Source organism: Perissodus microlepis, chromosome 6 (genome assembly GCF_051167445.1).
Source record: "Perissodus microlepis isolate ML-2025 ecotype Zambia chromosome 6, ASM5116744v1, whole genome shotgun sequence".
NCBI lineage: Eukaryota > Metazoa > Chordata > Actinopteri > Cichliformes > Cichlidae > Perissodus > Perissodus microlepis.
Window position 1 is genome coordinate 21,108,963 of NC_140466.1, and position 15,190 is coordinate 21,124,152.

The 15,190-nt window shown below is 37.0% G+C and overlaps 2 protein-coding genes and 1 pseudogene across 2 annotated transcripts; 1 reads left to right on the plus strand and 2 right to left on the minus strand.

Moving 5' to 3' along the window:
* Positions 1–1,476: 1,476 nt before the first annotated feature.
* On the minus strand, positions 1,477–14,864 carry LOC146385580 (G2/M phase-specific E3 ubiquitin-protein ligase-like; annotated as a pseudogene).
* LOC146385581 (uncharacterized) lies at positions 5,427–7,269 on the plus strand. The gene is made up of 2 exons (XM_084929891.1): positions 5,427–6,173; positions 6,934–7,269. The coding sequence occupies exons 1-2, from the start codon at positions 5,427–5,429 to the stop codon at positions 7,267–7,269; spliced, it is 1,083 nt and encodes a 360-aa protein (XP_084786017.1).
* LOC146385582 (uncharacterized) lies at positions 8,096–11,262 on the minus strand. Its single transcript, XM_084929993.1, has 2 exons — positions 11,136–11,262; positions 8,096–10,822 (listed from the first exon to the last, which is right to left on the minus strand). The coding sequence occupies exon 2, from the start codon at positions 10,440–10,442 to the stop codon at positions 8,889–8,891; it is 1,554 nt and encodes a 517-aa protein (XP_084786119.1). The 5' UTR covers positions 10,443–10,822; positions 11,136–11,262; the 3' UTR covers positions 8,096–8,888.
* Positions 14,865–15,190: the final 326 nt, after the last annotated feature.

Here is a 15,190-nt window from a genome sequence, read left to right on the forward strand (position 1 = left end):
TTATCTTCATATTCACTTGTGCCATTTAAATCATAAAAGTAGACAAATAAAGTGTTTAGACTACACTTTTCTTTCATGACAAACCATAATTGTCACAGTACAAAATGTTACAGTATATGTTACATATGATTGTATGATGTACTAATTTATCTATTAATAAACAGGAATTATGATTCATTCATTAAATAAAATATGTTATACATTTTAAACTCTTTAAACTCTTTTTCTTGTTTTTTTAAAAAAGATACAAATTACATAAAAAGTAGGAACACAGAACACTTTATTTGTGTATTTCCAGTACCCAGAGGAAGGAAATAATATTCTGCAGTAATAGGGCTGGTCTTTTAAAAACACAAATGACAGAGGGAAAAAAAACCCCAAACAATCTACAATGAGCCTGTGTTATCAAGTAGTATATGTCTGTGAAGGTTCTCAGTCATCCAGGTCATCGTAGTCAAAGGAGCTTGCAAAGAAAAGCGTCTGGACTTCTTTAAGTTTACTTGAAGACGTTTCACCTCTCATCCGAGAAGCTTCTTCAGTTCTAAGGGTTAGAAGTAGTAGTATAGTAAAATAGTAGTAGTATAGTAAAATATGCAAACAAAATCCTTAAAACACTCCCTGCAAACCAGGTTATGTTTATTATCATTATTATTATTATTATTGTTTATAAGACTTTGATAACATATAATAATTTGATAATATTGTAATGCCATATAGTGTGATATAATGTTCATATTCCAACTGTAACATAACCAGGTTTGACCAAACCAATGTCTGTCACATTTATAGACAACTTTGCTGCCAGTGTTGGAGATACTGTCTTTCTACCTTTTAGTATGTAGGGTTACTGTAATACTTTTCAAAAATTTACCAAAACCTAACAAAAACATTTTTTAAACCTGTGAGTTAAGCTAAAAGTTAAATGATATTAATACAAAGTTCTGTGTAAAGCATAAATGTTCAAATGGGACACTGAAATAAAGCTTAACTCATCTCATTTGAAAATTCACATTATGTGGAATAGTTGAACACAGGAAGCATTTGAGAAAACTTAATTCTATATAACAATGAGATTGTGGCATATTATTTTGCCCACTCCAGGGGTGCTAAATAATGTAATGTTACTATGGGTCATAGCAGAGGCAAAACATGCCATATAAGCAGGAAAACAAATTAACTACAATCAAAAAACAAAAAAATGCCTCACATGTATAAACTGAAACACAATTATTCCATCCATTCTCTTCGGCTTATCAAATCCATGTCTGATTTGAAAGTAGTGTACACTGCATAAACTGGTATTTAAGCTGTAATTTGAAAGACACACATGAAGCTTATTTAGGCTATACAGTCCTACTGCTGTCCAGGGTGTACTCTGATGCGGGGTTAACAAAAAACAAGAAAATAAAAAATGCATATGCAAAATAGAAAAAAAAACCAAATCCTCATCATGTCAACAATCCTTAAGAAAACACATCATGCTCTTCCAAATCCTGGCAAATTCCGTATTGCAAAATCCATGTCTGATTTGAAAGTAGTGTACACTGCATGAACTGCTATACGAAGGATATTTTCACAAGTATTGGCCACTGGAAATCTGCAGTTAGTGACGAACTCAAGGCTTGGCTTTGGAGAAAAACCCAGGGCTGGTATGCTTTCACATCCAGTGCAGAAAACAAGAATATCTTCCAAAGAGACATCATTTTCAACTATAAGATAGAAAAATACAAAATGATAATGAGATTCTGACTAAGAATATTGATGTACAGATACATTAAATTACCAAAAGATTAAATCAAAAGTGAAACGTGTATATTTTTTAAAATTAAGCTGTAATTTGAAAGACACACATGAAGCTTATTTAGGCTATACAGTCAAACCACAATGTCAGAAAAAGAAGTTAGTGGAGACCACAACATATTAAATTATTATACTATTAATTTGTACTCAGTATACAGGATTGGTAATAATTTATTTATTTAGTTATCCTCCTATTTATCTTGTTATTTATTTATCCTGTTAATACACTGAAGTCAAACTGAAATCACATTTGGATACAATGTTCTTTGTAAATCCAGCACTTGCATCAGTACTATCTATCTAACTTTTTTGTTATGGCATCTATGTCTGTAATTTCATGATGCTGCTGCACAAAAGTGAGAATTTTGATTTATGGTCAAACAATGTGCCAAATAGTAAACTCACATTCTGCCTCCTGAAGATAGTCTTGCCAGAAAGCCAGGGTCCGGAACTCGTCTTGAAATGCATTACTCCCTCGTTCAGAGTGAATGATCTGGAATAGATTCTCCATATCAGTTGCTCTCAGAGCCATTCCAGCTTTCACGAAAAGGCACTTCATCTGAAGAGGGTATGTCTGTAGAGCATCTAGGACACCTAGAGACCTCAAGCCATCTCTGAACCTAGCCAAACTAAAACAAAATCAAATTGTATTTTATATTACTATTATTATATTTGTATTTGATGGGATTTGGAACCTGTGTCATAACAAGAGGTTTTGAGGTTTTATTAAGAGACATTTCTGAACTAATTACATTTTACTTTCCTGTGGACTGCTGTATCAGAGGTGAAGAACATTTTTTCCCCTTACAGGGCCAGACTGTCTTAGATACAGATAAAGAATGCCTATACATGGAACAACTGAGCTGAAATATGATACACAGGGACCTGTCATGAATTGGAGTAAAAGTGACAAATTGCTTTCAAATACATCTGGTCTCTTGTTCCATTGGCATACCTTTTCTGTCAGTCTACAGTCAACCCAAATGCTACTCAATTTGAATCTATTTTTATTTACATATTTAAACACATGCCTACATTGGCACAGATACAACGTTTTATGTGAATTTTAATTTCATGAATGAACGATATCTGTTTTGTTATGAACTGTACTAGAATGGAGCGCTACAGGCCTGTACCACCCAAATAGGGTAATACCATTGTTTCACAACACAATGACTTTAGTTTGACAGGCTTAATTTTTTACCATTACAGTATGTGTTTAGACATACCTTTCAAAAGGTGCACGGGTCCGTCGAAGGACATACCAGTGAGCCAGATCCAAAGCAGTTTCTTGTTTGTTTTGAAGTGTTATGCAAACATTGTGACCAGCAAGACTGATCAAGCTGGCTGCCTGTGCAACTGCATCTTGCAGCTGTAGATCATTCTCGGCCCGTCTGATCTAAAAACAATATGAGGAAATTAAAAAATGAATTATTTGACTCTACTATTTTTAGTAGAACATACAAAACTAATAGCTTCAGTGTTTGATTAGTACATTAACCCTATGAAACCCCATAACCGATCAGGAGGCTGAGGTATAAGTTATTAAGCTGGAAAACAAGTCCAATCATTAAATTCTGAAAACTGAAACTTGGAGTTTCTTGGGCAGTAACCAACAGAACCATAACCTGCCACACACATTTTTAGTTCTTCCTTCTTGTAGCCATTAAAATGTGTGATCTTTTACTAGAAAGGTGCAGGACTCGGGCAAGAAAAATTAGGAAAGTGTTAGTAAAAATGTTGGACAAGCAAAAAAAGACCTACAATGAAATTGAAAGAACCAAAGGAAAATATGCTAACCGACTGCACTTGTGACCTTGTTTCCTCATCAGTAATATGATCAGTGCTGACTTTTACATTGTCTGGACCCTTTTTGAAGACACTCATACAAGAGTTCAGACAAGAAACATGGACTCTGTCCCCCGTGGGCAATTGACATTGCCATGATCTGGCCAGCATAGTAGTATCCATTATCTTTCATTGCTGTTAAAAAATAAAATAAAACATCATCTCAAAAGCTTGCATAATTATTTTTGTTACTGTGGCATTTTTTATAGTACAAGTTACCAAATGTTATTTCTGAAAAAAATATTGCCCATACAGTTACACCCATAAGAGTTTGGATAATGACAAAATCATCTTAATTTTGCTGTGCACCACCACCTTGGATTTTAAAACCAAACAATCAAGATGATACTGAAGTGCAATTCCTTTGAGGTATTTTATTTAAAAAAATGGCACCAGCTGATTAGGAATTACAGTCAATTTTATACATTATCCACCATCTTTAAAGATGGTTGCTTTAGACAAGTGATTGAAAGCTAACACCATTTTATGTATTATTTTTAATACAAGGATTAAAATTCTTTACAATTCTTTACAGCCTTACAGTCAGATCAGGTAACTGAGCTGGCTTGTTATGCTTTGGGTTATTATGAATTTACACTGTCCAATCAATTTAGCATTTGCATTTGGCTGAATCTGAACAGATTGCCCTTTACACTTCACAAATCACCAGTGATATCATTGACAACAGTAGTGGCTTGGTTCTATGGCAGCTACTCATGCCCGTGTCATAACACTGCTTCCACTATGTGTGACTTGAGCTATTCTTTTCTTTACTATACTTTTCTCCTTCCATCATTTTGGTTAATCTTGGTGTCATCTGTCCATATCTTCATCGTAGTATAGCATATTTCTTTTAGATGTTTTCTGGCAAAGTCTTTCCAGTTATTTACTATTGCACCTTGTTCTAAAACATCTGTGTTTCCATTCATAAGTGCATCTCTTGATTGTTGAATTACACCATATCAGTCATTTGAATAATTACTTTTGAGAAATGAGAGAGCATGTATAAAAATGGCCAGAATTTCTAAATATGCAGTACTGTTTCAAACCTTTCAACTAAAGCAGAGAATCTGCCCTTCAGTCAATCTAGGTTTAATTTTTTTAAATCATCTGTGGTGGTACAAAAATTCTGTCATTGCCAAAAAAATGTGTTTAGTTAACTGTGTGAGATACTAAACTCGTACATGTAATCACAAACCAATTGATGTATAATGTATTGATGTAAAATAAATCAAATGGCAACAATTAATTAAATCATAGGTACCTTTAGAATTGCACGTAAGAACTTTAGCATTGGGTGGACCTTCAAAGATGCCAAGTTTGTCCTCGACTTCACAGAGGCAAAGTCGGAAGAACTCCCGAGTAGGTCCTCCATTGTCAACAGCACCCTCAGATATGCCATAGTCATCAGTAAACTTCACATCTATTTTTTTCTCTGGTGAAAAATTGGATCTGTACGGAGCCCCTCTGATGACATGGCCCAAAAAATAAATAAATTGTGGCCACAAAATACTACTTCGAGGGCACGAAATAGGTATAACGTGCCCACGAAATGCTAATTTGTGGGCACGAATTGGGTATAACGTGGCAACGAATTACGCATTTGTGGCCACGAAATAGATAACGTGCGCACATCAAATTGATAGAATTCCTGGACAGCTGCGTAGAGACACAAGCATAAAAGTAGGCTAAACCTATACACCATGGACAGAGACAGTCTGATTGAGTTTTATTTTAGGCTGGGAATGAGCTACAAATGCATTTTGAAAAGCCTGGCAATGCAAGGAACCATCATTACGGAGAGACATTTAAACCGGATATTGAGAGCCAAGTCGCTTTACAGACGTAAGTACGACCTGGATGCCGGGATAGATTTTATTGTGAACCAACTGCAAGGGCCTGGGAAGGATCACGGTTATCGGTGGATGTTTACAAAGTGCAAACAACACGGCATTGCGATCAGGAAAGAAGACATCAGGATCCTCATCTCTTTACTGGACCCAGTAGGTTCCCAGGTTCGCCAGACCAGACGTCTCAGAAGGAGGCAATATTTTGCTCAGGGGCCTAACTTTGTGTGGCACATAGACTCTTATGACAAACTAAAACCATATGGGAGATGTATTAATGGATGCATCGATGGTTTCTCACGCAACATCATTTGGCTGCGGGCCGCACACACTAACAGTGACCCAAAGGTTATCGGAGGTTACTTTGTGGAAGCAGTGGAGAGTCGTGGGGGTTTCCCCAGGCTCGTACGAACTGACATGGGCACTGAGAACGTGTTGGTCAGAGACCTCCAGCGTTATTTACAGAGAAATGACGGGGATGATAGAGCAGGCGACAGAAGCTACGCCACAGGAGCAAGTACCGCAAACCAGAGAATTGAGAGCTGGTGGGAAGTGATGAGAAAAGAAGGAGTCGAGTCATGGATCACGCTTCTAGGAGAACTGAAGGACGAAGGATTCTTCTTTGGGGATTTCATTGACAAAGCTCTGTCACAGTTCTGCTTCATGCCAATCATTCAGGTAAATGGCCCATATTATGATAACCAGTGGTGGTAATTAATTACATTAAATTACGCTGTTTTAGCAGTAAGGGTAACAAAATAATCGTTTACATCGTTAAAACGACGTTACCTTTACCGAACGGTAAATGCAATGTATTCCTAACGTTGTTGAAGTAGGTCAACTGCGCTCTGTATGTGCGTAATGGAGGCTGAAGCATCAACCCAGCCAAAGTTTTTAAATCAGGGAACACTTTGCCAATTGAACTGATCAGAAGTCAGAGTGACTTAAATGTTGTTTTTTTCTGATCGGAGGACATTATACTTGTCTGCGCTCATTCTGCATCAGCAGTTATGCTGCAGCTACCGATCTGTCACTGCCAGTCTGTCAAAAGCAGTCAGAGGCTTCACGCATCAGTAACTCTTCAGCGCTCTATCATTGGTACATTCAGGTCTGAGATGATATTGGATCCCCTCATGGGATTGAAAAATATTGATTTTGTCACCTGTATTATGCGCATAAAGTTGAAAAGCTTGGCGCATCCGCACCAAGATTAGTATTAGTATTAGTATAAAGCCCAGATCCCACAACTCAGTGGTTTGCCTGGTGTGGTTCTTTCTTTTCTTTTTTTTGCCATCACTCCCTCTTCCTTTGGTTTTCATTAAACTGCATCCGAACATTGCTGCTTTTCAATTCATTTAAGGATGCACCACACTTATTTTCGACCATTTTAAAAATGCCTTGTATTACAGCTCTGACCTAATTCTTGTTTCTTCATCAGGAGGTATTGAATGACATCCGGAGTGTTTGGAATGCTCACCGTATAAGGCCCTCAAAGAATAACAACGTGCCCTGTGGGATACCTGATGTCATGTACATGGCCCCTCGCCTTTGGGGTGCAGAAGACTGTCTCGTTCCACTGACAGAAGATTTGACCTTGTGTAAAAATAGCTGCACTTTTGTTAGTTCAGTCCCATGTGATGTGCAAGTGTTTGATTTGTGCACAATAATAATGGAGGAATCAAGCTTGGAATTCCCATCTACCATGTCCCAGGCCCTTGATTTATATTTTCATCTCAGGGATACAGTTCGTTCACAGTTATTTGAGGCTACTTAAATGGACACAAACATACAAATGTAGTACATTTTGTACTTCAGTACGTATTCCTACAGCTTAATGTACTTATTATTAAGTAATTATTTTTCTCCAGTGTGTAGTTATCTTGTCTTTGTATCAAAATTATCAGAAAAGACTGTATAACATAATTTTCATTTTATCCATGTCAGTAAATTAACTCATCATGAAGTGTTGCTTGCTCTTGGTAGCTACAAAGCGTGGAGTATTAAACTAAAATATGATACAGGTTAGAAAAAAATTAATCCTTTTGGGATTGAGTTAAACTTATCACACTGTTAAAGCATCAAAAGTTGTTCATAATAGTTTTTGGTAGCAAAAATGTGTTCATTTCTAACAAAAACAAGAGCACCTTGGATAACAACCACATAGACTGGCAATATATCTAATGTTGTGATCAATTAGACAAGAAGACCCAGTAGGCTAAAGTGTAGAATCATAGTTGTGTCACCAATGCTCCAAATGTTTCTTGAGCCTATAATTTTGTTATTGTGGAATAGATTAAAGCAATCCCATGTTTGATAAAGAACGGCTTCTTTTCTTAATAATCACAGCACGTGTATGACATTATAGAATGAGTAGTTAAATAACTTTCAGCGGTGTCATTAGACATGTTCATGTTTAAAGATGTATAGAATGTAACAGAGAGGACAATGTTTTGTACAAATGAGAATGGTTTACTGGTGTCTTTCAAAATACACCATACTCAAAAACAGGTTGTATTTTGCATATAATAACAGGATAAAATAACAGTTATTTCTAAAATGTTATACAAACCTCTTTACAATGTAACCAATCTCTGTAATTGACAACTTTTCTTCTAAACCCATTAGGAACATAAAGGTTCACATTCTTGTTTCTATTAAGATTTCTGCAAACATCTGAAATACTTTAATATAGAACATGCTTAATCAGTTGGAATATGGTATTTGTAATGGTGTTGTACTTATGTTTGTATATACAGTAGACAGCACTCAGCAATCTTCCAGTTTGTAGAACTGTTACTGTATGCTATATTGGAAATATTTGTTACTCTTCCTGTAGTAAAAAAGTATTAGAATGTTAAAATTAGTAATTTATTTTGGCACTAGCCAAAAACACAGTAACAATGTGTGCAGCAGGAACAGATGCACTTCTATGTTTAGTGTACGGATTCCTACCAGGTGAAGCACTGAAAATGTTATTTAAATATGTATATGTATTTTCAACTGGTGTTGTTTTGTGGTCTCATTCCCCAAGCAATTTGTTGCCTTATTTTGTCCCCAACACTCACTGCTGCTTCTGCAAAGTCAGAGTGCTAAGTGCTGTCTACTACAGGTAACTCCACTTCAAAAAACCTGAACATTCCCTTTAGCTTACTATTTTAATTGGGGGGAGAAACTAAGAAAGCACTTACTGACCAGATAAAAAAAAGGCTGCACATGAAAAAGGCACAACGGGCTACACTGTTAAGAGAACTTAACCACCCAGTCTATTGAACATTCACATTCATTCCTTCATGTTACTATTAACTACACCCGTGTTTCTATGAACTGTTAGGGTGGAAAACCTAAAACGTGTAGGGCAGAGTGCCTTGAGGACCAAGGTTGGGTAACACTGACCTACACCACATCCATCACCCACATAGAGCTTGCGAGAATGCTGTTAAATTCACTGCGAAAGTCTGGATAGCTGTGATAACCAAGGGGCAGCTTTAGTACAGATCCACATGTGTGGGATTGTGGTCTGCGGAGGAAATCTGTAGTTTCTATGAACTCAATTAGTATGGCTTTATCCAACAGATTGGATCCTGTACAGAACCGCAGGAAAAGCTGAAGATAATTGAAATCAATTTCTCCAATGTACCTTTTCAGGTAACGAGAAACTGTTGACTGGGCAGCTGTCATCTCCTCTGGAAAGATTAGAAGCTCCTTCACTGTTTTTACAGTTGGTTTTTTTTCTGCAATGAAATGATGCAGTCCTTCTGGTGGGAGTAAACCAGCTACAGAACCCACAACGGGACGCCAGCACTTGATTACAAACATTGGGGCCTGAATAAGTACTTTGTGTCCTATCTGTGCCAAAACAGGGAGCAGTGTGTCCTTGGTAGGAACCTGCTTGCACTCATGTGCATCAAGTACTTCCAGCAATTCATCTGTATCCACTGAATTGAAGTCATCCAAAGCCTTCAGGAGAACAGATCGCTCTTCTTGTGAGACGTACAAAAGAAAGGAATCTTTTAAACTACTGGTTGTCGAGCCGTACAATATCTCCTCCAGAAAGGGTATTGCAAGCTTCACTGGGAAGTAACCAGCTTGTTTCCACCCTACAACAAACACTCTAGCTATAGCCTGCCATTCTTCACACTGAAAGTCATGCCGGATGAATGGGACTTTCACCTCAACTCCCAATGTGCAGCTGTCATAGAAATCCATCCAAAATTCTGTCAGGCAGTCCCGCAAAACACCACTTCCTTCCCCCTGTTCAAGCTCTCCATTTGGTAATAACATTTTGATATTGACCTCAGATGAAATAATGTTTGAGTTCTTAAAGGCACTGATCAAATCAGTAAGACAATGACCTCTTCTAACAGTTAGTATTACGGGACAAGATCGTGGTTCAGGGGGTGCTTGGTCAGGAATATTGGCCTCTCCTGTCAGCCCCGGTGAGAGAGACAATGTGTGATGAGATGGATCAGACTCTTTTTCTGTAAAAAGTGTTTCAGGGTTTAGTTCAACCACACTAATATCCACCCTGTTATCCCCACTAATAATAACAACTGCATCAGAATCTTCACTTTCACCTACATTTGGCAGACCATCCCATGGTAATGTGTCATTCAGTTCCAAATATCCACTTATGGAAGCTCCATCATTAATTAGAAAGTGGTTTGATGGTTCTGAATTTATGTTTTCCACCAACAGATCATCAGCGGCCTGATTAGGTTCATTGTCAGTGAGATCTACCACAGAGGGCTGGGTTATTGCATGATCGGCCTCTACGTCTTGGGGCTGCCGTTGTGTTTTCCTTCTGGTACACAGATAAAGTCGCAGAATTTTGACCTTACTTTGCTTATACAACTCATCAACTGTACTGGAAGCATCCACATGCATCTGTGAGCTCTCAATATGAGTTGAATAGTGTGAAAGACTTTTGGTTTTTTTTTGAGATGCCATTGGGGAAAAAGTTTGATATTTGACACTGTTTCATTTTTATCTACAGATAAATGCCTTGTTCCACCACCACTTACAGACTTCACCTGTTTGAACCCACCCTTCTCCTCATCAAAATCCATCCAGCCAACCTCAATTCGTCTCACTGTTCGTTTTGCATTTGTATTTTCTGCCCACTGAGACAATTTCTTTTTAGGAGGCATTCCCTCAGCTCCTGTCAGTCTTTGTCGTAGCCTTGAGAGTATAGATTCTTTCCTGGATGGTGACGTCCGTGACAGTGTTGCTTGTCTGCAGAAGGCCACAGTGGAGACTCTATCGCCAACTTTGGGGATGTACTTTGCCAGGTCACTGTCTGTCATTAAGGGAATGACAGTTTCATCAATCTGAAAAATACAAATAACAAATTAATAAAATTGTCAATATTAAAAAAACAATGAATACATGCAACTGCATATTTTAGAGTTGTTTTTTGCTATCTACTTTTGATAACAGATACTTTTGGTAATGTGGTACACATTTGTCCAACATACTCTTTAAACATATCATGTCATTAATTAATGTCATTGATTAAACAAAATATGAAATTCAATAATTTTTTTTAGAATGTGCATAGTAAATTGTGGATTGCGGCTCTCCGTTCAAAAACAAACACACAGACACACACGCACGCACACAGCAACAGCTGCAGTGGCTTACATTCTCATCTTCAAGTTTCTTGATCACATCTTCTTCAACTTTACGCTCTGTTAAAAATTCTCGCAGCCGAGTATCCATAGCTGACCTCTAAACCACATGAAAATGAAATTAGTATTTTTACACTCAGTTATAAATTTTATGTAGCAGATTTTTACATGATAGCCTACCTATAAAATCACTTTATCTATGGCAAATCAGAATTTGATAATGATTGTTTTATTACTTAGATATTATCTATGGTAATGAGGAATGGAGCGATTGTCTACTTGGAGTTTAAGTAGTTCAGTATGAGCAATGACAACCTGCATCAATACAAAATCATTCCGATCACTGTATGCTCTATTAGTTCCCTTGGCAACGTGATACCCGCAGTGAGCTACTGTAACTGCAAGGCTTCATCCGGTGATGCATTGAAAGCTCCGGCTCATTTAGCATGTATTACCTTAACAAGTGTGACTCACATGATGCTACTTTCAAAGGAGATGTTCAGCGAAAAAAAGAGGCAATTTTAAGATGCTTTCCATCTAAAACTGTTATTATTGTCCAGACCAGATTAGTTGCACCAGCTAGTATGGTGATGTGGCCAGGGTAAAAGAGAGACACCTTCGTGACACAGAGAACTAAGGTTTTATGTTGAACATACCTCGTTTATTAGTAGCCTTCAGCCTTGCTCTACTTTGAAAGTGTGCTGCGGGGCCGCCGCATGTCCTACAGTTAAAAATGAGTTTACGGCTACATATTAGCACAACAAAACAACGTGTAGTAACAACATGAGGATACAACGTTTGAAACGTCAGCAGATACCATTTAGAACATAGTAACAAAGATAGGTCTGAAGAAATAACTGCCGAATTGCGGGATAACAATATGAAATAAATATAAAATATAATACACTCACCTTAAGGACATCACCGACAACAAGGACTCCGTACTATGGCTGACGCAGGTTCTAGTGAATGTGCCCTGGGATATATATATATATATATATATATCCCAGGGCACATTCATATACATATATATATATATATATATATCATCGAGTGTTTCGTGGCCACAAATAAGTATTTCGTGGGCACGTTATACCTATTTCGTGGCCTCGAAATACCATTTCGAGGCCACGATTTATTCATTTTTTGTACCATGTCATCAGAGGGGCTCCGTAGATCTGCCCATGGCTCTGGATGCTCCATCCCACACATTTCGCCTTATGATGTTGAAGCGTACAGTGCTGTCATTATTTACTCTAGTAACAATCTGCTCCAAGATTCTCTCTAAGCTCTGGACGTCACTGAAACATACACACACACACAAACAGTAAAGAAATCTACTAGTCTCAATGGCAATAACCCACCAACAGAATAATGATGTACCATCCTTAAGACTGTAATTGATATTTAACAAAAAAGAGATACAAATCAAGAATGTTTGTGATAATGGAAAAAAGATTAAGTTTAAGTTAAATTAAGTTTAAATTTTTATCTTGTCATAAATACACTGCTATTTATAAATAGTATAAATACACTATATAAATACAAGCAGAACAAGAAAAACAACAAGATCCAACACTGACAACCAACCTCCATTCAAAAAAGTAAAAATAAACCAAAACATATATCAAGTAAAATATAATTAATCTGATAGCCTTGGTAATCTTCAAATGACAACAAAAATCGCAGGTTGCAGTTTGTAGTTTGCTTATTCAAACTGATCCAAAACTAGACAGTAGGTGACTCCTTTTCCGCAACAAACATAAAATAATGGTTAATATGTTGACCTTTCAACATGACAAGTAAAAGTTTGTGTTGTACTGACCTTTCACTTGCACTTGAGTCTAAAGACCTTGAAATGGCTTCTTGGAGGTCGGGGTCATCTGACAGGTATTCTTCCTCAAACAGGCCAAGATATGTACTGCAAAGCCAGAATGTTTTGTAAATTATTTAGTTAAATTACATATAAATGATGTTGACATAATTACATTATCACAATACATAGATTGGCCTCAGCATCATTAAAGTTGTGTGGGATCATCTTGACAGAGAACAGAGCAAAAAGCCTGGAAAACTATTCCTGAACCATGCTTAAAGAAATTCAATAAAAAGAAGACATCGCCATCAAGAAAGCTTGGTTAAGAGAGTTCAAGCTATGTTGAAGACTAAAGTAGCTCATATCACATTTTGAATTTTAAGCTCATTAAAATTCTACAAGTTTTGTTCTACTCTAATATACTGCGCTTCCATGTCTGTTTGTAGACAGAATTTTGTAGACTTCAGTAAATCACTGCACTTCTTTCCTATTTTTCTGGCAAAATACAAAGAAAGCAGGGGTGGCTCATGACTTTTGCACAATATAGCTCAAAAGATTAAAAGATACAAACATGTACAAAACACATACCTGTAGGATGTCCAGGATTAACTTGGCTGGGTAGGTCCATTGGACACACTGGAGGTGTTACTAGAGAAGACACGTGTGTCACCAGTAATACTGGCAGAAGAACCCACTGATAAGGCAGGTGTGTTGTAACTGACAGAGGCAGATGTTCCACTGGAGTAAGGCTCATCCTCATCAGTAGCAACGACAGCAGGATTGGTGGACATTGTGAGGGTGTCAGCAGAGATGGAAGATTCAACAGTAAAAACATCTTGGGTAGCAACGCACCAGATGACCTCATCATCAACAGACATGGACTGTGTGTTAACAATGGGAATGGCTGAGGGAACTTTTTTAGAAATTTCAACTGTGAGAACACAAAGAACAGGAGTTTAACTTTTGAATAACATCTAATCACATATATAGCTTTTGCTTTTCATGTATTTAGGGGTACATTTCTTCCTGCTCAAAATATTAAACTAAATTTAAATATGATTTTAACAACTCTTAACTAAAGACACAATGCCTAAGATGACTAAGTAACAGACACTGAACCAACTTAATTTCCAGTTTATTTGGAGCGACTTTTAGATAGGAATATTTACCGCATTTGTCAGAATTCAACGTTTCTGTGTGGTTATGGCTACTCTCTCCATCAGAATATGTCTGTAAATGAAAACAGATAATACATTTCATTATACTGACAACAAAATGTCATAATAAATATTAGTAATATGTTTATGTATTATGTATTAAAACATAATACAAGTGACAATGTTTAAGGGAGTTTAAAATCCATCTTTGCCTTTTTCACTCTCATTTTATGAACATACATACATTTGCTGAAATGATCAGGATTACTTACTGATTCATTGTCCTCACATAAGATGACCTTGTCAGGTCTGACATAAATTGACTTCTGATGAAACAGTTTTTTCACAAGGTCTCCATTCAAAGTCTGTTTGGAAGAGAGTGATGGCTCAACTAGTTTGGTGTGGCATGCCAGCAAAATCTGTAGCCTAGGGGAGGAAGAAAACATAGTGTATATGAAATTTTTGTTAAGGCTAACAGACTACAATACAATACAGTACATTAAAAGGCTTAATTTTTGTTAACTCTAAAAGATATCAATCCAGTCATCTGATCGGTGCTCCCAGATCCTTTTTGGAAATACCCAAAGTTGACCTTTAATAGTATAATAATCTAAGTAACAAAAAAAATTATTTTTTATAAAAAAGGATCAAATGCTTACCTGCATCCTTCAACAACTGGCTGGAAGGCAGTCCTTATCGCCTGCACTACTTTGTCTGAGTCCCAGTCACAGCTAAACTCCAGTGCAGATTTTATATGTCCATTTTCAAAAAGCCAAGGCTCTTGGAATCCTGAATTGGATAAGTGAAAGAGAATGGATGGATGAATGGATGGATAGATGATGGAAGATAGTGGGATGGATGGGTGGAGAAACTTAACAATCACATAAAAAATTTCTTAAATTCACGGAGTACTTTTTGTTGCTTTAAAAAAGTAGTCTCCACGTCCACACGCTGTCAGTCTATCGCACAGTTTTTTTGGTTTGTTTTTTTGTGATATTTTTGTTTACTTAGCTTCGTCGAGCAATTGAAACCTACGGGCTATTATTAACCTTCCACTAGTAATTTCAGTGCATTTAGTTCTGTTCTTACCTCTTC